The sequence below is a fragment of the Neopelma chrysocephalum genome, unplaced genomic scaffold (assembly GCF_003984885.1).
Source record: "Neopelma chrysocephalum unplaced genomic scaffold, ASM398488v2 Primary Assembly neopelma1_96942, whole genome shotgun sequence".
NCBI lineage: Eukaryota > Metazoa > Chordata > Aves > Passeriformes > Pipridae > Neopelma > Neopelma chrysocephalum.
The window spans coordinates 3,454,097-3,476,693 of NW_020925585.1; the positions used below are offsets into that span (position 1 = coordinate 3,454,097).

The following is a 22,597-nucleotide window of genomic DNA, read 5'->3' on the forward strand; positions in this document are numbered from 1 at the left end:
CTCTGTGCACTGCCCCTCACCAGCAGCACCCAGTGAGCCTGCCTCTGTGGGCAGTAGGCAGACAAGTAATGGTGCATTGAGGGACATAAATGGAGTGTGGCAATGGGCTCTGGGGCTGACATAGCTCAGCTGGGACACAGAGGGGTCAGAGGCACCTGAAAATCTCTATCTGTCTGGCAGCCCACATGGGATTTGCTCTGTAGGCTGGTGGGCTCTAATGGCTTGTGAGTCCTGAGCCCTCAAAGAAGGTGGGCTCTGTACCTGTCACACGATGGGGCGCAGCGCAGAAGGGTCACCACCACATCATGGGGCTGTGCAACTGTCATCTCCTGAAGGGTCTTGTGCAACCTGTCTTTATGAGACATATCTGTGATCTTCGTAAGCTGTTGGTGAATGTCCTTCACAATGGTTGGCACCTGGAGGAGACACAGCAGAGAATTGGAGTGTTGATAGAGTGAGGCATTTCCACAGCTTCCCATGAGAAATGCTTCCTTTTCTATTATATTGTGCTGGTCTGAAATTGTGTTGGATGGCCAGCAGACCCAGCTTGAGAGGATTCATGTTTCATGGGGGACTCCAGCCCTGGCCACAAGTTACTCACTTTATTCCAATGGGAGCTGCCACTTCCCATGAAAATATCCACTGTGGCAGCACCATCCTCTGCTTTACAGGAGTTGGAGGTTGCCGTGCCCTCAAGGACCATGGTGGTCTTGTCTTCATGATCAGTAGTCTTATGGAAGTCTGAAAACATCTAAGGGCAGGGAAGAGAAGGATGTCACATCCAGTGCTCTGACAGCTGTTCCCCACTAAGCAGAAACAGCAGCCCCATCCCAGGCGTGGAAGTCTGTGGGTACCTGTGTGCATCTGTGGAAGAGTCCATGGGTGTGCTCCTCCTCTAGCAGTTCCCCAAGTGGATCTGGCAAAACCCAAGCACAGTCAGAGCTTAGGGACTGCAGGAGAGGCTGGAGAACAGTCAAGCCTTGCACTCCCCAAGTAGGGATAGCCCTGGGACAGGGAATAGTAGGGGCACCAACCCCTGTCTTTTCTGGCAGCAGCTTGGGGCTGAGGATGCCTAGTGGATGGAGATGGATGCTGGGGGAATCAGCTCCATTCCCACTTCCCCTTGCTCCCTGGGGATGTCCATGGGGGATAGGATTGGGCTGCAGCCCTAGCCCCATGGCCCAGCTCAGCCACTTACCTGTCTGCAGTGGCTGGACTGCTTCCACTTCTTGAGGTTGTTGTGCTTGGGCAGCCCCTCTGCCTTTCTCCTCCTCCTCCTCCTCCTCCCCCCCCCCAACCCAGGCCAGCCAGGGCATACTGGGCAATTTTTCTGCCATCCCACTGAATTTTGCATCAGAAAAGCATGAAGTGGTTGTACAGGGGCTCCTTGCAGCGCCCCTTTGTCCCGTCCTGTCTTGTTTTGTCTGCCAGCGTTATGTGGGGTGGCTGTGTCAATGCCAGAGACGGGTCACAAAGGCAGTGGCTCACAGAGGGCTCTGTGACATGTGCCAACAATCAGCAGTGCCTACCGTGGTAGGTAGTTGCCATGAACATATGTTTATTGATGGAGAGATCATGTTCATACAGAAGATGTCTGAACTATGGGCATGTGTTGCCTTGAGGATGGCTCCAGCTGTGTTCTTTACCTGGATTCTCTGTCAGATCCTTTCTCAAACCCCTATGTCTTCATCCTCCAAGGTTCTCATGCTTGTCCCAATGGGTCAGACAACAATCTCCCCACAGGCCTCTTGTAATACAGCCCAAATAGACAGGGAGACAAAACACACCACATCAAAATCACCTCATTTGTAGCACAAAAAAGCACAACCCAGAAGGCCTTTACCTCTTCAGCAGGGCATCAACACCGATGACAATGCCGAAAGTGGGGATACTGGGTGCTTCTGCCATACTCTACCCCGGCACCACTATCATGATCCAACCAGTGTCTTTGGAGTGACAGTGTGGTCAGCTCTTGCCTTCAAAGTTAATAGGAGACACGATATTATTGAGTCGCAATGCCTACTGTGGATTATCATTCTTCAAGTACCATTAGCAATGAACAATCAATCAACAATAAGAATAAATAAGCATGCGGTAGTAACCAACATCATAGGAACAATTAACAGTAGCAATGGACAAACAGGGACAGGGGTACCATCTTAGCATTTTATGAGGACATCTAACATGTTGACAGGAGGCAGATGGGGAATGTCAATTATATAGGTCAGTTTTGGGAGCATGTCAATGTCACAGGTGGGGTTTAAGGGAGTATATTTTACTGCGGAGACTGATTTCATTATAGTGATCTTAATGCAATGGACAATGATCCAAATTACAATAATCACAATTATAATCATTATCGAAGTCTGAAAGAGGCTAGGTAGCCACCCTGACATGGAAAACCCAAATGCATTTAAAACTCTCCTTAGCCAGTTAGTTACCAGTGCAGCAGCAATGTCCCAGAGGTGGAAAACGCTGTCACTTGGTGTGGGATACTGGAATTTCACGGAAATCAAAAGCAGTAGAACCAGTAAGAATACAGTTGAAACCTGCTGCCAGACCAGTAAGGCAGAAACAATATTCTTTGAAGTTAGATGCTAGGCAAGGGTTAGAAGAATTAATTGCTAAATTTTTGCAACATGGATTACTAAGGGAACATGAGTCAGAATATAATACTTCTATCCTACTGCTAAAGAAGCCACATACCAATGAATACTAGCTAGTGCAAGATCTCAGAGCTATTAATAAAATAGTGCAAGACATACACTCCATAATAGCAAGTCCTTATGAACTTTTAACACAATTAAAGGATCTGATGAGCAGTTCAGTGTTTTGGATCTTATGGATGCTTTCTTCTGCATACCACTTGAAACTGTAAGTCAACTGTTGTTTGCCTTTGAATGGGAAAGCCCGATGGCCTGTAAAACCCAATTAATGTGAACCGTTCTCCCAAAATGGTTAAAAATAGCTCCACTTTGTTTGGGAACCAATTGGCAAACGAATTGGAAATATGGAAAAAGGGGAATGAAGAAATCACTTTGCTGCAGTATTAGATGATATTTTAATTGCTACAGAAACTCAAACTGGATGCATTAAAATGACTGCAAGTTTACTAAACTGGTTACAGGGTATCCAACAAGAAGGTTCAGATTGCTAAAAAGCATGTCTCAGTCTGAAGAGACTGGAATGTTTGTTAAAGAGGATGAGTTATGAGATAGACCAAACTTCTCTCTCTCAGCAATTGTAAATTCAAAATTAAGAGGCTTTCATCGAGGAAGTGTGGAAAAACAGAAGAAATAACAATATAAATATAATATAATATAAATATAAATATAAATATAAATATAAATATAAATATAAATATAAATATAAATATAAATATATCTTTATTAAAAGATATATGTATGTTGTCAAGAACAGTAACAGAACACAAAAAAAACGAGACAGTAGTCCTGTACCCAAAAGCCCCCTTCAAACAAAAGAAGAAGTCTGAATACTTCTCTGTCTTCTAGCGCAGTTCTAATCACGGTTGGCAGGGGGCGCTGTTGGGTCGCTGAAGGTGCAGAGCCTGCAGTACACTGTGTTGACCTGCAGGGGCACTGTCGGGCTCTGGCGGTCACCGCGCGGGAAGGGGGTCCGGGGAGGGGGGTTGGTCTCAGATCGCGGGAGAAGCCGAAAAGAAAATGGGGACCCTTCCCCCAATGGAAGAAGGGGGAAAGGGAAAAAAAACAGTCCACCCCCACATAACTCACTGTTGTCCTCAGATGACGATGTCTCAGGGCTCCTCCTTTTTCTCCCAGTGAGCACAAAGACTTCTCTGATGAAAAACACACCAAAACTCAGGCCGGAGGCAAAGGCAGCCTGCTAGGAAGCAGGGGCCAGCGAAAGAAAGCCGACCTCAAGGCTCCCCTCTCCCAAACTGCCCGCACACAGAGTCTGTCTCCGTTCTAGAGAGCGAAATCCGCAGTCTACCAGCCCACCCCCTCCCAAAACTCCTCCCTTTTCCCCCCAGCCTCTGATGGGCCATCAGCTAGGAATGCGGCCTGGCCAGCTAGTTCTTTTGTAAGGCTAATTGACTCCCTTTCCCCTTTTCATTCAAACTCCGTTTTTCCTACAGTGGGGGGCAGGGGGAAGAAAAAATTCCCCCTCTTGGATTCCTAACCTGTAACAGCATGTGACATATCTGGGATTCACCATTTCCTGGGTACAGCAAAGCCTCAGAACAAAAAGGAAGGAACTTTTTTAGCATACTCCTGAAAAAGCTGGCAGCCTACGGCTTCGACAGAGGCACTCTGTGCTGGGTTAGAAACTGGCTGGAGGGCCAGGCCCAGATATTGGTGGTGAACGGTGCTGCATCCAGCTAGCGGCCGGTCAATAGTGGTGTCCCCCAGAGATCAGTGTTGGGCCCAGTCCTGTTTAATATCTTTATTGATGATCTGGATGAGGGGATTGAGTGTACCATTAGCAAATTTGCAGATTGTCCAAGTTGGCAGGGAGTGTTGATCTGCTGGAGGGCAGGAGGGCTCTTCAGACAAGATGGAGAGATGGTCTGAATCCAATGGGATGAGGTTCAACAAGGCCAAGTGCCGGGTCCTGCACTTTGGCCACAACAAACCCCTGCAGCGCTACAGGCTGGGCACAGAGTGGCTGGAGAACAGCCAGGCAGAAAGGGACCTGGGAGTTTGGATTGACAGGAAGCTGAACATGAGCCAGTAGTGTGCCCAGGTGGCTAAGAAGGCCAATGGCATCCTGGCCTGGATCAGGAACAGTGTGGCCAACAGGTCTAGGGAAGTGATTTTCCCCCTGTAGTCAGCGCTGGTGAGGCCACACCTGGAGTGCTGTGTCCAGTTCTGGGCCCCTCAGCTCAGGAAGGATATTGAGGTGGTGGAGCAGGTCCAGAGAAGAGCAACAAGGCTGGTAAAGGGACTTGAGCACAAGTCTTATGAGGAGAGGCTGAGGGAGCTGGAGCTGTTCAGCCTGGAGAAGAGGAGGCTCAGGGGAGACCTCATCACTCTCTACAACTGTCAGAAAGGAGGTTGTAGCCAGGTGGGAGTTGGTGTCTTCTCCCAGGCAACCAGAAGTAGGACAAGAGGACATGATCTTAAGCTGTGCCAGGGGATGTTTAGGTTGGATATTAGGAAGAAATTCTTTACAGAGTGTAATCAGACACTGGAATGGGCTGCCCAGGGAGGTGGTGGATTCACCGTCCCTGGAGGTTTTTAAGATGAGACTGGATGTGGCACTTAGTGCCATGGTCTAGTAACCATGGTGGTGTTGGATCAAGGGTTGGGCTTGATGATCTCAGGGGGTTTTTTCCAACCCAGTTGATTCTATGATTCTATGAATTTGCCAAACTCTGGAGCCAAGGTCTGTACGTGAGTTAAGAACATTTCTAGGAATGGTGGGTTGGTGTCAGCTATGGATTCCTAACATGGACTGTTGGTAAGACCTTTATATGAGGCCCTGAAAAACCCTAAGGAGATACTACGGTGGAGTTCAGAATACCAGACGGCTTTCAGAAACTTAAAGACAGTTCTAATATCAGCCTCTGTGTTGGAATTACCTGATTTGACCAAGCCTTTTCAACTGTTTGTACATGAACACTTACACCTTGCATTAGGTGTGCTAGCTCATAGGCTGGGGGCATAGAAAAGGGCCATGGGATATTTTTCCAAAGAACTGGACAATGTAAATAAGGGACTTATAACTGCCTATGAGTTGTAGCAGCAACTGTCCTTTTAATACAAGAAGACCAGCAATTGACCATGGGCCAGAAAATTGCTGTTTATGTTCCACACATGGTTATCTCTGTTCTAGAACAAAAGGAGGGGTCACTGGTTATCCCCAAATCAGATGCATAAATATCAAGTTGTCCTGTTGGAACAGGATGATGTAGAACTGAAAATGACTACTGCCCAGCTATATTCCCTGAATCTGTACCAGAATGCCAAGAAGACTTACAAAATGACTGTATTCTAACTATCAAGCAGGTTTACTCCAGCAGACAAGATTTAAGGGATACTCCAGTAGAAGATCCAGACTGAGAACTATTCACAGATGGGAGCAGTTTTGTGTGCAAAGGAAAGCAGAAATCTGTGTATGCAGTGGTGACCCAAACAGAAATAATTGAAGATAACTTGTTACCTGTTAACATCTCTGCACAAAAAGCTGAGCTCATCGCTCTGCAGTGAGCCCCAGAATTGCCTGCAGGTAAGAATGTCAACATATGGACTGATTCTAGATATGCATTTGGAGTATGGAGCTATCTAGAAAGAAAGGGCTCCTTTCAGCACAAGGATCCACTGTCAAATTTGGAGATGTTATTAGGAAATTACTAGAAAATATTCAGTTACCAACTGAAGTGGCTCTCATGCATTGTAAAGCTCATCAATTTGGAAATACACCAACTAATGTAGGAAATTGACTAGCAGATAGAACTTCTAGAGATGTGGCAGACAAAAGCATCCTAATAGTTGCTCCATCAAAATGCGTGAACTTTTCAAATGTAACCCCAGAGTACCAAGCCCAAGATGAAAACTTAGCTGAAATTTTGGAAGACCACCTAAATTCTGAAGGATGGTGGGTAACAGCAGAAGAACAAGTCATAGTACCTCAAGCAATAATGAGACAAGTAGCAGAAGATAAACGCAGAGAAGCACATTGGGGAGCAGAAGCTATTATAGATAACTTGAAGCATCAAGTAATCAATGAAAAAAATGACAGGAGTCATCAAAAGTGTAGTCAGTATGTGTAAAATACGTTTCCAAAACAATCCACAGTCCTACAAAAGCCCTCCTTTAGGGACTACAGGGAGAGGAAACAATCCTGGAGATTACTGGCAAATAGATTTTTCTGAGTTGCCTTGACAAGAAGGATATTGATACCTATTTGTTTTAGTTGATGTGTTTTCTAGATGGCCTGAGCTTTTCCCTGTTGTACCAACAAAGCAAGGGAAGTTACTAAAGTATTGTTAAAAGAAGTAATATCCCGATTTGAAATTCCATTGGGAATGTTCTCAGATAGGGGACTTCAATTTGTAACAGAAATTGTGCAAAAATTGTCCAAAACATAGGAATCAAATAGAATTTACATACACCTTGGAGACCACAATCTAGTGGGAAAGTTGAGAGAATGAATCAAAGACTAAAAAGGCAGATAAACAAAATCTGTCAAGAAACCTCACTTAAATAGCCACAGGCTCTTCCCCTGGCATTGTTGAGAACTAGAATCCAGCCAAGCTGCAAGGAAAAGGTAAGCACATATTGAATCTGTTAAGGGAGACCATATCAAACTGTAACTGTTCCTAGAGAGAGCCACATGATAGGTAATCAAAATTTAAAAGAATGTGTAATTTCCTTGGGAAAAACACTTTCATCACTGCATAAGTTCATTTTAGCCTCACCAGTAACCTTGAATGTTCAAGTAAATCCTCATCAGATGGGAGACTGGGTGTATGTGCAGACATGGAGTGAAGAACCACTCAAGCAGAAGTGGAAAGGACCATTTCAAGTTCTTTTGACTGCCTACACAGGCATAAAAAAACCAGGCAGGGACTCCTGAATTCACTATACATTAATTAAGCCAGCCTTGGACACAGAAGGACCGCACTGGACAGCACAGCAAACAGCAAATCCACTGCAGATAAAGTTCTGCAATGAGAGATGTAAAATGGTGTATCTTTTTGTGTTTTCAGAGCAATGTTTCCAGTATTGCAGCACAGTCATTTGTGCCTGGAGTAGTCAACCATCCTAGCAATTGTGGTGGCAAGTATGGCTTCGAGTCCCTGAAGGGTAAGAGGGCAAGAGGGGAAAGAGAATGATGTCCTTTTCCCTAAGGACCACCCTAATATGACAAAAATAGGACAAATACTACCTGACCCTTGGAAGAAAAACTCACACTTAAAATAATGTAAGCTGATAACAAAAAGCAGTTACTGTTGGATTTGTTCCCAATTTCCCGTTCATTCAGATGAAAGTATTCAGATGATGGGACTTCCATTACGAAGTGTATTCTCCAGTGCTCTTCCTGTAACTGGAGTGATGCTCCTTTTGGAGAGAAAAGCAGCCCAATCCTTCATAGATCCACAAATTCTGTCAGTTGAAATAGCAATTATTAAGACCTCCAATGTTCAATGACACTTTTATAACAAGACACAAATGAAATTTAAATCTAATAGTTTAGAAGTCCTCTGGATTCCACAAGTTTGTGAGAGGACTTCTACCATGGTTAGGGGTACCTGAATTGGAGAAAGCTACAGTGAACATATCCAGAGTTATTGAACAAACAGAAAACCAAACAAATGATCCAATTTATTTGCTACAAGAAATTACCAGCCTTTCAAAAGTAGTCAAACAAAACTGAACAGCTCTAGATCAGACTTTGAGGATTCAGATTGATTTGGAGGAAATTAGAAAGAACATCAGAATCTTTCATGAAATACTAGAAAATCAAGGGGAAGATCTGTTTAGTTGGATAACGTCATGGATCCCATATTCAAGTGCAATCACAAGAAAACTGATTGGCATAATTATCTTAGCTTTGGTATTAATTGTTGGTTTATGCATTTTATTCCAAACTAGCAAAATGGGATGTAACAGAATGTGCAGATCTAATGAAAACTATCTTATCTAAAACTAAAATAGGTCTCAAAAGGATGGCTGGCTACTCCGTATAGTGGATTTTTTCTATAAACTTAAGTTTGTTCACATAGTGTTAAGGATCTTCATTAGTACTGTTAAGGTACCGGATAATTTCAACACGATAAGTTTAAGTTAGTCTTAAAAAAGGTTGGATTCCATGTTTTCAGATATGAAGTACTCTGATAAAAGTAATAAGCTTGATCTAATAGGTTTTATTTACAGTTTAGTATTTTAATAGCAATTATTATATTTTAATCTCTTAAATTTTGCTAAATACTCAATGATTTAAAGTGAGTGAATTTTAAGTAATCTTAAAAGAAAAAATTAGGATCACTTCCAATGAGGGGAATTGTTGGAAATTTTTTAACGTTTTAATTTTTTTTAATTATTGGTTTTAAATAACTTTTAATTAATTTTTTAAATTAGTCATAGCCAGTATATTAGTCACAAATAGTGTGTTATTCTTAAATTAGTCTTAGCCAGCATTTAGCAAAGTTTGTCATAAGCTGCTTCTCTGTGAACAGAACTTGGGAAAATTACTGAAACTTTAAGTTTTGCTAAGCTAACCTTAATATGCTTCAGTGAACAAATCCTGGAAGAGAGAGATGTACTGCTGAAATTGGACACAAGACGTGCAGAATTTAGGTATCACAAAGACATTTTGCAGAAACCAGAAGATAAAGAAGAGGCCAAAATAGACCAATCAGTATGTGATTCCTTATCTGGTAAAAAGACTGAAAAATGTGGACTAATTACCATGAGAAGTGAGAAATCAATAACCAATAGAGGATAGAATACTTATTATTAAAGAGAATTATGTAATTTAGAACCAATGAACAAATTTGTTTGCTAAAAATATCTAAATACCTGGAAAGGTTGTGTGTGTGAGCGTGTAGGAGCTGGTCTTTATCCACTACACACATACACACCCTGGCAAGCATAATGTAAAGCAAGACTCACTAACACTTAAAGATAGTGCTGGAGGATTTCATTTATCCCACATATTAAGGTGACAGAGCCAAAAAACTCATCTGTGGAGTATTAATATAACATGTAAATAAATTATATAAACCCAGGTAGATAGTTGGGAATTCTGAGCCAAATCCTCTTTATTCAAATGAGACAACACCTTATATATGCATCTCAAAGCAACACGTGACTCCCCCGACCAATCACCGGGGCTACTTCATTACCCATGTGCATGGGAGTACATTTCGACTTCATTTCCCAGGATGACTCATCCAGCCTCCTTCCTGAAATACGATCTCTAAACCCACCAGCTGTTCTAGATGTCTTCTGATGTTGACTGCGAACTTGGCCTCAAAACTAGACAAAACCAAAAGCCCAGGTCTTTCTCTCTTCATTTTATTTTTTAACTGAGAATGGAAATCAAAGGAGACTTTTCCAGTCCCTTGCCGGTAATGCTCAGGAATGTATTTTGACGCGGGAGAAAAGAACTGGCTGAAAGAGACGGAAGGGGAAAGGATGCTTTCAAGCTTTCCTAGGGTTCTGGCTTTTCTCTTTTCCTCACCCTGCCTTCCTGAGGCCTGCCCACCACCTGATCTCTTTGGTCTCTGCCTCACAGCTCCCCTTTTAAATGGCACTTGCCCATTTGGGCCCACTGCTTTCCTCCTACCACCACCTTCAAAGTCGTCCCACACTGGGTTCTCACTTTCTTTTCCTTCTCTCTGGATGTGCACTCTAGTCCCTTCTCTGTGCCTCACAGATGTGCCCAGGGAAGCTCCTGCAGGTGAGTCACAGACCCCAAAGGGCTTCTTTGCGATGCCAGAGCTCTGCAGCAGCAGGGTGACGTAGGTTTGTTACTTGGCTGTCCCCACTAAGGTGTCCTTCTTCCTTCATCGAGCCCAACAAATGGCTGGTCAGTGTTAGCCGTGCAGTAAATGGGGAAAATGGCAGGCTTTCAAATTTAGGGAGTTATCCTGGGTAACTGAAGCAAGATTTCCTCCACAGAGTTTCCATCTAGAGCTGGGGCTTTCAGCGATTGCGTCAGTGTCCCAATGCCACTCTCAGCCAGACCTCCAGGAATTCATCCACCTCTCAGCCTGTTCTCCGAGTGCCTGCTTTCTCTCTATTTACAGCAGAGAACCTACAAGAGCTCAACAAAGACACCTCCTTAGCAGTTCTGCTACCCCTCAGTGTCAGGACTGTGAGAGCTGAAAGGCAGACCCTTTGCCCTGCAGTGTTCCCTGGCATGCTGAAAGGGAATTGTGTCAGGCTGGGGGTTCCCTTTCAATCAGACAGCAGTGATCATTTCAGCAAAATGTGTTGGAGTGGCTAAGCGTGAAAAGTCCAGTGTAAAGCTCCTCAAACACACTGTGTTGCCCACCAATAGGCAAGAGTCTTGGCATGTCTGGGCAAGGTTGTGCACCACAAGGGAGTTTGGTACTGCTTTGGGACAGAGGAGAACTCTGCAGGCTCGTCTTCTACGTTTGCTGTAGAGAAGGTTGGATTGCTCTGCGTAAATTCACAAACCCACCTGCAGCGGCTGCCATTGTGATGTCATGGGATGTTGCCACGTCACAGTGCTGTCGAGGGAAGGTTACCCTGGTGCCTGGCAGGCCTCAGTGTGCAGAGCAGCTCTTGGGCAGGCTCAGTGCAGGAGGATCCTCCTGATCGAGGCGTCTCAGCCAACGGTTTGCACCCTGACGGGAGCGTTCTTTTGTTCTACTCTTGGTGTTGTACGGTCGGCGGACTTGTGCAGCACCGCTCCAGCGATGGAGCCACTCTGTGGAGCAGTTTGCACTGCTTTTTCTTTGGCCTATTCCGGCTACTTTTTGACTCACCTGACAAGTAAGTAGAGGGGTCTCCAAGGTGCGGCATCTTGAAACAAAACTGCCACAAAGATGGCATTAGTTAGGTAAAGCTCCTGTCAACAGCTTCAGCTAAGAAGAGGGTGTCTCTAGCCAGCACAGTGTGGGCAGCACTTGGAATGTAACCTGCAGGGCTTCCCTTCCCTCCACAAGGTGGGCTGTACCAGAGGAATCTGTCATTTCCTCATGTCACGTCCGGTTGGCTCAACTTGCACAATGCCGACTGGGAGACCTTGCCAGGAGTCCTTCTAAAAACTCTGCAGTTCTCTCCAGAATTGAGGGAGAGCATCTTTTTTCTTCATTCCCTCAATAAAGGATTTGACTGTGGGACTTGACACTTACTGTCTGTGCTGACATAGCGATTCCCTTTGTGATGAAGTGCAAACTCCACAACAAGTGTATGCTTCTGAACCCAGCAGCTGCTCCCCTACTGTGACAGAATAGAAGTGCTACAGCTAAGGGGGATTCTGGGGGAGCTTTCCTGGGGAAATGTCTTCAGCAAGCTAAAGGGAATTAGTGCCTGCAATTTCTTAAAAAAAAGAAAAGTACAGGAACATGTTCCCGCTTTGGGTTGACTTGTTCTGTGGGATTCCCCAGCACAGACTGTTTTCTAACAGTATCCGGTTGCTTTTCCCTTTCCTCTTGCAGGACACATCACACGTGGATGGAGAGAAGCCCATCCTTCGGTGAGTGGGAAAGGCCCCTTTGACCTTTCTGGTGCTTGAGAATTGTGGAGCAAGCTGGGAGCTTGGCCTCTTGCAGTAGAGTGACAGCCTGGCGGGCTGAAAGACAGTCCATTTCAGTGCCTGCATCAGCAGGAGCAAAGGGATCGCTGCCTGTTTCCTAATCTTCCATCCAAGAGCTTCTTAACAGAGAAAAGTCAAGGTTTGCAGACAGAAGGTTGCTTGCTGATTGCAGCCAGGGTGCAATATCCAATTCACAAGAATATGCCTTAGTGTCTCATGGGTCTAATTAGCCCAGTTGCATGTACTTTGAAGGACTTAGAATCCTCCTTCCATCCAAGTTCATGATTTCTCCGCGGTCCAGCAGGAAATAGAAGCTCAGCAGAAATCAGGTCCTAAAAGACAGGTCCAACCCTGTCCCTCACGCTGCTGTCTGTCCACAGAGCACAACACCAGCAGCAGAACCTCCTCGGGCTCTCTCTCTTCCTGAAGATGAGGCTAAAGAGGAGGGCCATGCCAACGCACCTCCACGTGTTGCCACTCCACGGCCTGAACATGCCGAAGCAGTAAGTGGCAGCTTTGCTTGGCACTGTCTCTGCTGCAGTGCAGAGCTGCACGTTTCTGCTCACACAGCACTCGCCCTTTGTGGCTGAAGATGCTGAGGGCTGGAGTTTCTCTAGGACACCAGCGCTCCACCGCAGCCCCTGACCCCTGGAAAGTGGGTTCTGAACCTTCACGTGTAGCCATCGGTTTCCTGGTATCCTGAGAGGCCGGTGAATCTCTCTTGGTACCAGAGAAGAGGTAGCACCGTGTCCTGGCATGCTGCCAGTGGAAGAGGGAGCAGGTTTGTGCACAGTGTCTGTGCAGGCTCCCTGTTGACAGCGCACAGAGCGCTCCAAAGACGCACTTCACGGCCTTGCAGGATACGGAGGAGACACTTTCCCCTGGCGGGAGCTGTCCCTCTCCATGGACTAGCTAAGTAGCTCCTGGCACAACTTAGACCACACCCCTAACTTTGACAGGCCCCAAGGCTGGGGAGAAGAATCCTACCCAGCTCTGCATTGGAGAGGGAAGGGCTATGTCTGAAGGGCTGGCAGGCAGTTTCTAAGGGCCGTTCCCTAAACCTTGGAAGACTCAGGGGAAGTCAGTTGAGCAGATCAGAGAAGGGAAATGCTCCCTGCTTCTATTGAGACACGTACATACCAACTCCACAATCATTTTGCAGGCCCTGACAGAAGAGCTTTCTACCAGTCAGGACTCTGCAGTGCAGATGGAAAAGGTGGAGTGGCAGGAGAGGATGGATGGAGGGCTCAGTGTCCAGGAGCTCCTGTGAGTGTTAAGCTTTCTTGCTTTCTCTGGGCAGGGATGGGCATTGCTGGGACTTAGGAAACCCCCATCAAAGAAGAAATTTTGCCTGCCCGTCGTTTGTAGCATAGAGGGGAGAAGGGAGCACGTGGGCAGGGCTGGCTGGCTCCTGAGATACAGCACAGCACTGTCCTTGTGCTTGCTTTATGAACCTTGGAAAAAATCGTTCCAAACGAGACCAGAGCCGCTGGGGACAGGCAGAGGCTGAAAGAACAGAGGTTCATGTACTTGGATTAGAAGATTAGGCCAGAGGCCTCCTGCAGTCCCTGCCAGCCTGAATCACCCTGTGACCCTGTGATTACTGGCCTGGAGATTCCTACACATCTCCTCGCCCTAGAGCTTGCAGGCTCTTTCGTTGTTTCCCCGCTGAAGGCAAGAGGAATTGTGAGAATAGTAATCTGGATTTAGAAAGTATGTCTCAGCCAAAGAAGACCTTGGGGAAGTCTCCTAGCCAATGTATCAAAAAGCAGAATAAGACCCAGCAGGCAGGAAGCTGTTCAGTTGAGAATACGTGAGCTTCCTGGAAAAGGTCTGTGATTTCTGGAAGCTTGTTTTCCTTTCTCAAGGACGAGTGTTTCACCTGCATCAAGGACAAAGGGTGACACAGCTCTAGTCAGGGAATTCCAGCATTCCAACTAGAAGGCTGTTGGAAGTCACTGCAGCTGCCACCTGTGGGACATAGGATGTAGTCTTGGTTTTGGAAAGGAGACTGTTTTGCTCTTCAAGACTTGTTTGTCTGTCCCGTTCTCACAGACCAAAGCAGCTGGCGGTAGTTGAGAGGAAACCCTCCTTCTCAGAGCGGGAGTTGGCAGTGGAGGAATGGCAGCTCCAGAAGGATCTGCTGAAGGAGGAGAAAGCTGACCTTACCCAGGCACTGGCAAAGGTATGGTCACTTTCTTCCTCGCTGGCACTTGTGGGAGAGGGAGTTGCACTGGCAAGACCAGCCCAGATGCTGTTCCGGGCAGTAGAAGGCGGGCTCAGGCTTGTTCTCCTTCTTGGAAAGAAGCGGGACCAGGGCAGTGACCATCACCCTGCACTGGGCACTGGTGAAGCCGCACCTCAAGTTCTGTGTTTGGTTTTGGGCCTCTCACAATTAGAAAGACATTGAGGGGCTGCAGCGTGTCCAGAGAAGGGCAAGGGAGCTTGGGAAGGTTCTGGAGCACAAGTCTGATGAGGAGCAACTGAGGGAGCTGCGGGTGTTCAACCTGGAGTAAAGAAGGCTGAGGGAGGTCTTCAGTCGGACTTCCCTGAGTTTAGAAATGACAGTGGGCTGCTCCCTGCCAAGCCTCCCCTCATTGCATGCTGCTGCTTGACACACTGAAGGAGGTGACACCTTCCTCTTGAGGAGGAGTATTCTGGTGTCGTCTCACTTCCTTCAGCAAGCAAAGCTGCTTTTGCTCAACCTTTCCTGAAAGTTTCCAGCACTAGAGTTTCAGTTTGTAAGCTGTCAGTTCTGGAAGGACTGTCGTAGGAAAACATGTCGTCTGGGGGAGGAACGTTTGTGGGGAAGGAGCTGTTCTGGTCCCAGGCAAGCCTGTAGCACCTTACACATCCCTTTGGAGTTAGCAGTGTCTGTGCCTTGTGGCAGCCCTGGGTATTAGTATGTGTTGTGTAATGGGCATGGGAATTTAGCAGAAAATACCCGCCCTTGCATCCCAGTTGTTGACAAAATTGTTGACAATTCACAGTTGACAAAAGAGGTAGAATCAATGCTTTGCTCCTCCTCCAGGCACGCAGGTGGCAGCAGAGGCTCTCTGACCTTCATCTGCACGCCTCTTTGGCTCCTTAGTGAGCCTGTCTTTTAACAATTTTGCTTTTCCACAGGGAAGGGAGCGTGTCTATTGGCTGTTACAGAGGCGTGGTGCTCTTCTGTGCCTCACTGAAGCAACAGCGGTGCGTGAGACCTCTGCTTCCCTCCAGACATCCCTCAGGTTTCAGGCCTTGCTGGAGCCAGGGGCAAGATAAGCAAGAGGCCCAGCTCCTCTTTCTCCCCACCAGCCTCACCAGTCAGGTCTTCACCGTCTTAAAGCAACAGTGGACCATTCTGAGCATTTCCCAGAGTGTGCCATGCGGCAGATGCTCTGAAACTTTGAGCCCACAGATTCCAAAGTGGCAGGGTCTGGCTCTTTGCACAGAGCTCCCCAGGAAGGACTCTAACTGTCATTTGTCCCACTTTCAGATTTGCCACCAGCCCCAGTCAGCTAGCAGGGGTCTGGAGCAGCTGCTCCAGGACTTCTCTTGCCAAGGGCACGCCCTGGCCCAGGTGACCAGAGAGAAGGAGTTGCTGGTGCATGAGAGGGCTGCCCTAGAGGCCCGAGTGGCAGCCCTGGAGCGGGACCTACAAGGCCTTTCAGAGCAGCTGGCAGAGGCCAGGTAAAGGCAGGGAGGAGACCTCCTGGTGGGAGGGACAGGATTGAAGGGCTGCATGTGCAGGACCTAGAGTTGGTTACAGCAGCAGCAGGGAAAGGTCTTTTGACTTCTCTACAGTCTCTGGGCATTCTTGCTCACCAGACATGTCCACCCACCTCTCTAACCTGCCAAGTTCCTTTGGGGGTCCCTCTTCCTCTTTAAAGAGAACCAAGTCATTTGGGCTACCACCTGCTTAGGGAGCAATAAGTAAAGGTAGCAAGTTTTTCTGTTACCTTCCAGTGATTTAAACGGCAGGACTTTGAGCCACATCTGACTGGAAAACCTCCCAGGGTGGGTGTCAGAAGCAAGAAAGTGATTTCTCTTCATCTCCACAATTTGTAGGTCTGCGAAGGAGAGCGTGCAATGCAGCCTCTTTGAGGCTCAGCAGCACGTTTCTCAGCTGGAGATGGTCAGGAGTCACCTGCAACTCCAAGTGCACACAATCACGCAGGCCAAGGAGGTGATACAAGGTGAGAGCCTCGTGCGCTTTGTTTCTGGTGATCCCCCTGCCCAGAAAAGTTGCTATGAAACCACCTCTGTCTGCTGGGCCCCTGGGGAGAGAAGGAGCTGGGGGCAGGTCCCTCCTAGACTGACACTGAAAGGGCTTAAGATCAGTAAAGTCCTACTGCTTGAGTAGACTCTGAATCTTGCCCTTTGTCGTGTTTGCAGGGGATGTCAAGTGCCTTCGGCGTGACCTGGAAGCACAGAGCTCCCTCCTGAAGCGGGAACGGGAAGAGGTGGCACAACAGCTGCAGTGGGCAGAACAGCAGTGCAGCCGTACGCTCGGGCTTTGGGAACGTGCTCACCAAGAAGAAAAAAGAAAGCTCCTGCAAAAGCTGGTAGGAATCAATACACCTCTGAATTTCTCAGGCAACCTTTGTGACTGCCCGTAGCAGAAGAACAGCATGAAACGGCAGCACTCGTCTGCCATAGGCCAGACGTTGCTGAGCCAAGGGCTCGTAATTGAGGGCCCGTGAAGACCCACAGGACTGTGCTGGGAGAGTAAACGCAGCCACCCATTGAGTGAGGAGCACAAGACGAGTTCCCCAGAAGGCTGCTGGTCCCTACCCAAAGCATGGCAGCGAAGGGCAGGATCTTCCCGACTCCCCCCTGCCATGAAGCGGGTTGCTAACGTTGCTGCCAAGTGCAGTCGCAGGAACTGGCTTCCTTTCTTTCTGTCCTTCCACCGTGGACAGAGATGTTACCTTTGGTCTTGAAGCCTATGGAACAGGCTCCTTATTCCTGATCCTTCAGATGGTGGCCTGTCTTGTGACTAGGGCATTGGGGTACTGGCCTCCTCCTGGCCCTGCAGTCCGTCTAAAGCTTGTCCGGCATGAAAAGGCCCATGAACTTTGACTACAGAGCCTCTGAGAATAAGGAGGAATCCTGAGGAGAGAGGTGCCAGGAAAGGGGCAGCAAAGAGAAAGGGCAAGGGGACCTCTCCATTCTTCCCCGTGCTGAGCACAAAGGCACTGCTGGGCACTGTTCAGGTCGGGGGTTGTGGGAGGGATGAAGCTTCCCTTTCTTTATTGGATGAGCTTGGCTGGGGCTTCACGTGCAAGTGTCTTCCTCCCCTCATCAGGCAAGTGAGCTGGAAGGCCAGCGTTTGGAGACGCGGGAGCTGCTGAAGCAACAGCAAAACCTCATGGCAGAGGTAGAAAGGGAGCACGAGAGAACGCTCTTTGAGATGATGCAGGAAGTTGCTACCGTGAAAGCTGAACAAGAAAAGGTAGGAGGCAGAGCCAAGCAAGAGGGCAAGACTGTGAAAGGAGGGTTTGTGTGGTGCTTTTGAATCTTCTGGGCCCCCTATTGTTAGTGCCTCTCTGGACACCACCCGTCTGGGTAGAATTGTCTCTTAGTTGCCCCTTTGTAAACAGGAGTGATGCTTTAGCAACCATGGGAGCTTGGGCCATGAGGGAAAGGGCCTCTCATGTGACAGGCTCCCAGAGTGTAGATTGAAGGGAGAGGCAGGGACAGTGTTGTAGGCCTGAAGAGAACACCAAGCCCAGAACTGTCTCTTCTTGCACAAGAGGAGGGATTAGCCTGGCCAGCAAGGCTATCGGACACTTGAGCAATGCCGCCCATTTCCTGTTAGCTGCCTAAGAGCTGGCTGGAGTTTCAGTCATGGCTGGACCATGTTCATACAGCCTGTCTCACTTAGGAGTCTGTGCCTCCCAGTGGGCAGAGGATGTCCCAGGAGAGCAGCAGCACAGTGCTTTGGGAATGCATGAGCCTATCAGTCTTTGAGGCTTGCCACACCAACGTTGTGTGGGAAGTTTAAAGCCATCGTGTCTTCCTTTCTGTGCAGGTCCTGCAAGAAGTCGAGCGTGAGAAGACTGCACTGTTGGAGAGGCTCTGCCAGACTCAGGTAGAGCTGCTCCAAACCCAGCAGCAGCTAGGGCAGCTCAGGCAGCAGGTGAAAGAGGAGAGAGAAAATGGGCAGGTAAGCCTGAGGAGCCCGCTGACAGAGGGGAGCGCCTGCAAGGTAGACCTGGGGACTGAGGAGGGAAGGACTACGGCAGGCCCTGAAAGCACAGAGCCCTGCAGGCTCCAGAGATGAGCCCCAGGAGGGAAGGCTTAGGCTGGAAGCAGAGCGGGTTGCAGAAGCAGAGCCAAGTGGCTGAATGAATGGGATTTTGAGCTTGCCAGAGGGAAAACCCGAGCGTGATGACACGTCCCAGGAACTTTCTCTCCCTTTGTGTTTCCAGAACATCAAGGAAAAGCTGGAAGCAGAGCTGCAGGAAGCTCAGAGGAAGATGAAGGCGGCGGAGAGGAGGCAAAAGGAAGAAATGGAGAGATTGCAAGAGGCAATCAGTCTCCTGCTTCAGCACAGGGAGGCTCTACAAAACCAGGTGAGTGAAACAGCGGTAGGCACTGCAGTCATGCCACAGGTGCTCTCTGCCCTTCTTGCCTTTCCATTGCAGAGCAGCAGGCTGGTGGGGGTGATCCCTCTGACTGCCATCCTGCTGTGGTCTGCGTCGCAGCTGCTCTGGAGGAGACTTACTGGGCCGCTGACTCTCAGCTGCCACCCTGGACAGCAGGGCTAGTCCTCTGGCCGCTTGGCCAGCAATCATCCCATGCATTTGTGCTGGCCTGTGACTGCCAGCCTAGTTTTTTGAGGTGTTTGTTTAGCTGAACATGGGGTCCCAGATAGATTTGGGAACAAGTTGCCCGTATCCATTGTGCGTCTTGTCCTCATTCAGCATGGGGTGAACTTTCAAGCTGTTCTTTCCCTTTCCTCATCGGCTCTGATATGGCTGACAGCTGTAGTCTCGCACTGCTTTGCTCTCTTTGCCTGGAGGTGGCAGAGTGGACATGTCAGCTCGCAACCTCACACCGATGTTGTGGGGCAAGTTGAAAGCCATCTCCTCCACCTTTCTCTGCAGGTCCTGCAAGAAAAGGCACGTGAGAAGACCGCTCTCTTGGAGAAGCTGTGCCGCACTCAGGTAGAGCTGCTCCAAACCCAGCAGCAGCTAGGGCAGCGCAGGCAGGAGGCGAGAGAGGAGCGAGAGAATGGCCAGGTAAGCCTGAGTAGCCCGCTGACAGAGGGAGGGCAGGAACAAGGGCCTGCAAGGTAGATGCTGGGACTGAGGAGGGAAGGAGCACGGCAGGCAAGTCCCAGCAGGTGATGGGTCTCAAAGCTGAGCAAGATCTGTGGGAGGCACAGGAACTGTCAAGGCAGAAGGTGCTGCAGACTGAACACTTGCCTAAGATTTGAAGGAATAGAGGAGACAATGGGAGGAGATAGAACATCACAACAGGGTTGTGTGTCTGTAGTCCTTGGAGGGGGAAGGGAGGAGTTGGCACGAAGTGGAGCGGTCATTGTTGCAGTCATTTCTCAGAAAATCTGTGAAAATGTTTAATGAATCAGTTGAAGAGTCCTGGCGGCACCATCTTTGTGAAGCCTTGCATTTGAGATGTGATCTCCGGGGCATCTCTGCCAGCCATCTTTCTGACACAAACCAATTGCTTGTTCCAGATCTACAGAGGCGAACCTGCCAGCGAACCTGTGGCTGCAGCAGCCCCCTGTGAGGAAGCCTCCACTCCCCAGCCTGAGAACTCGAGCCCCAGCAGTCGGTCCAGCTCACGCCTGGGCGCAGAGCAGCTGCGAGAGCTGAGAGAGGAGCAGTCCCTGAAGCTGCTGAGTACGTCTTGTGTATTTCTCGTCTGCTAGAGCAGCGCGTTGTGTGCATGTCTCAGTTTGAGCTGTGCCACATGTTCCTGCTCACTCTGGTGTCACAGAGGGGCTGCCTTTTGGATCTGCTGGAAACTGCTATCTCTGCTATGAAGTGAGCACGTTGCATTTGGCTTCTTTCAGGGAGCATTGTGAGTGTGGGAGATCCGCTGAAGAAATACACTGGATGGCAAAATATTGGCAAAGGGTGAGTGCAACCACACTTCCTTCGACAAAACCAGGGGCCAGGTATTTTGCTGGTGCCACATTCAAGCGGGAGGTCAGGCAAGCTCCCAGCGTGTTCAGACACAGGGCTCAGAGTCTCCCGCCTCTCAGTGCTGATCGGAATTTCTTCGCTGCTGTTCTGTTTCTAGGGGTTTCGGCACCGTGTACAGAGCATTCGATGCTGTCACGGGACGAGAGGTAAGTGCCAACAACCCCGCAGCTTTTGCAGCTCTTGAGTGCTCTCCTCTGTGGCTGGAGCTCTGGGTCGCCGCTCTTTGCTGCACAGGTCGTTCCTCTGAAGCCCAGGCTAGAGGCAGCCTGCAAAATGCTTTTGGGGCAGACTTTGTCCTTCTTCACTACCTGAAAGAATGCAAGGAGGGCAGCGCTATCTTTCAGAGAAGGACACGCTAGTGTGGTCTCAAGTGATAAATGGGCATTGACTGGCTGACGGCGACTGCCCTCATTCAGGCCCAATTTCTCTTCATCCCAGGGTCAGACACAGAGAGGATTTAGCTTTTTTTCCACCAGGGCTTTCATCTTGAAAATCTAACGCAAAAGCCAATGAAGGAGAGACCACCTTTGCAACGCAGCTTTGTGTTTCAGTCCTAGTGAAGCTGGTTGGCAAACACATTGACCAATGAGAACACGTTTACCAAGAGCAAAGATCTCTCCCGAGCAGTACCATCCTGGTTTGGTCTGATGTCTGGGCCAGCCCATTACAGAGATGCTTTTTGTAGTAAGCAGACACGGTAGTGCCTCAGAGAGTCCCACTGCTCTTTGGGGCTCCAGCTCCACCTTCCTGAATTCTCGTTTCTGGCTGTCAGCAAAGACATCAGAAAGGCTAAGGCATTACCAGCTGTTTGGATACACTTTCACAAGAGCATCATTGCTTTGAGCTTGCAAATTGTGTGTAAATGATAACAGCGGTGACAGACTAAGGCCATTTGGGAAGAATGTGGGTGCAGAGTGTTGGTAGAGCTTGGCTGTGTCGTTCCAAAATCATGCACTCCGTGCTCCTTGTCTCTCGTGCAAGAGACGTCTCAAGTTCATGGTTTTCAACGTCATTTTAGGTGGCCATCAAGCAAGTCAATCTCCACCAACAGAGCAATGAGGAACTCCTCAAAGAAATCCTGGTCCTGAGGGAGAAGAACCACCCCAATATTGTCACCTATGTAGACAGGTAAGCAGTTCTGGTATTATCCTGTGAATGTTCATTTACAGACTTGCAAGGCAAAGGTTAAAAAGCCTTTGACTCCCTGGCAGAAAATGGATCTTTTCATTATTATTAACTACTTGTATAGCAGGTATGGGAGGAGATTGCATTTGGTCTGCATTAGTGCTTCCTGGCAGACACAGTTTGAAGACTGTTTTCCAAAACCTGGATCTCTTACTAAATCAACAGCCTCTATGTTCTCACCCTCCATCTTCTTTTCTCAAAGGGTTGACCAAATTCTGTCCTCAGTGCTGCACACCCTCCTTGCTTAGATAAAAGTTGTGAAAATTATGTCTCCTTGCTGCTGGAATGAATGGTAGAACTGATGTGCTAAGAGGATGAACCAACTGATGGGATGTGTCCCGGTTCCAGGTTCATCTTCGCTGTTACTAAATGTCTTTTGGCCTTTGCTTGCCACCTTAGCCACCTCCTTTTTTCATGGAGATTGTAAGCCCTGTCTAGCCCAGGCAGAATGTCTCTTCCTTTTAGTCTGTCTTCATTTACAAGTGACCTGGAAAAAAAACTCCGGAGAGCAGGCTTTTCCATAAGGCAGTTAAGCTGTGCACATTCCTCTCCACGCTGTTGTTTTCTTCTTCCAGCTACCTTGTCAGTCAGGAGCTCTGGCTGGTGATGGAGCACATGGACGGAGGCTCTTTGACTGATGTTATTACCGAGACATGGCTGGCCGTAGGGCAGATAGCAGCTGTCTGTCGGGAGGTAAGGGATCCCACTTGTGCTTCGCATGGCTTGGAATGGATTGTCCTTGTAAAGAGGCGGGGTGAACAGCACTGATTTCATCTTCAGAGCTTTGGTCCTCTGTTGCTCTTATGATCCGGAGGAGAAAGAGGCTCTCAAGTGAACTGCCTGCCAGTGTCCCTGCCCTTCCTATCCTCTGTTCTTATGATACTCTTATCCACCCTGCTTGTACTCTCTCCCTCGGTGGTTTTTCAAATGTATTTCCTGTTGCCCACTTGGCCTCTCTAAACATTTGCCTGGAGCCTGTCTCTACTGCGTTGCTTGCCTGTAAAAGGAAAGGTGCTGGTGGCAGAAGTTGGAAG

General features: G+C 48.3%; 1 protein-coding gene across 1 annotated transcript; it reads left to right on the forward strand.

The window, feature by feature from the left end:
* Window positions 1-10,808: 10,808 nt before the first annotated feature.
* Window positions 10,809-22,304, forward strand: LOC113960948 (centrosome-associated protein CEP250-like; the record flags this gene model as incomplete). The annotated part of the gene is made up of 18 exons (XM_027670911.1): window positions 10,809-11,450; window positions 12,119-12,156; window positions 12,597-12,719; window positions 13,379-13,482; window positions 14,272-14,401; window positions 15,343-15,411; window positions 15,698-15,891; window positions 16,270-16,397; window positions 16,597-16,766; window positions 17,510-17,656; window positions 18,236-18,370; window positions 18,636-18,779; window positions 19,314-19,448; window positions 19,907-20,072; window positions 20,246-20,309; window positions 20,476-20,524; window positions 21,397-21,506; window positions 22,139-22,304. Coding segments are annotated over exons 1-18 (2,361 nt in total), but the record flags the coding sequence as incomplete, so codon positions are not given.
* Between the last annotated feature and the right edge of the window lie 293 nt (window positions 22,305-22,597).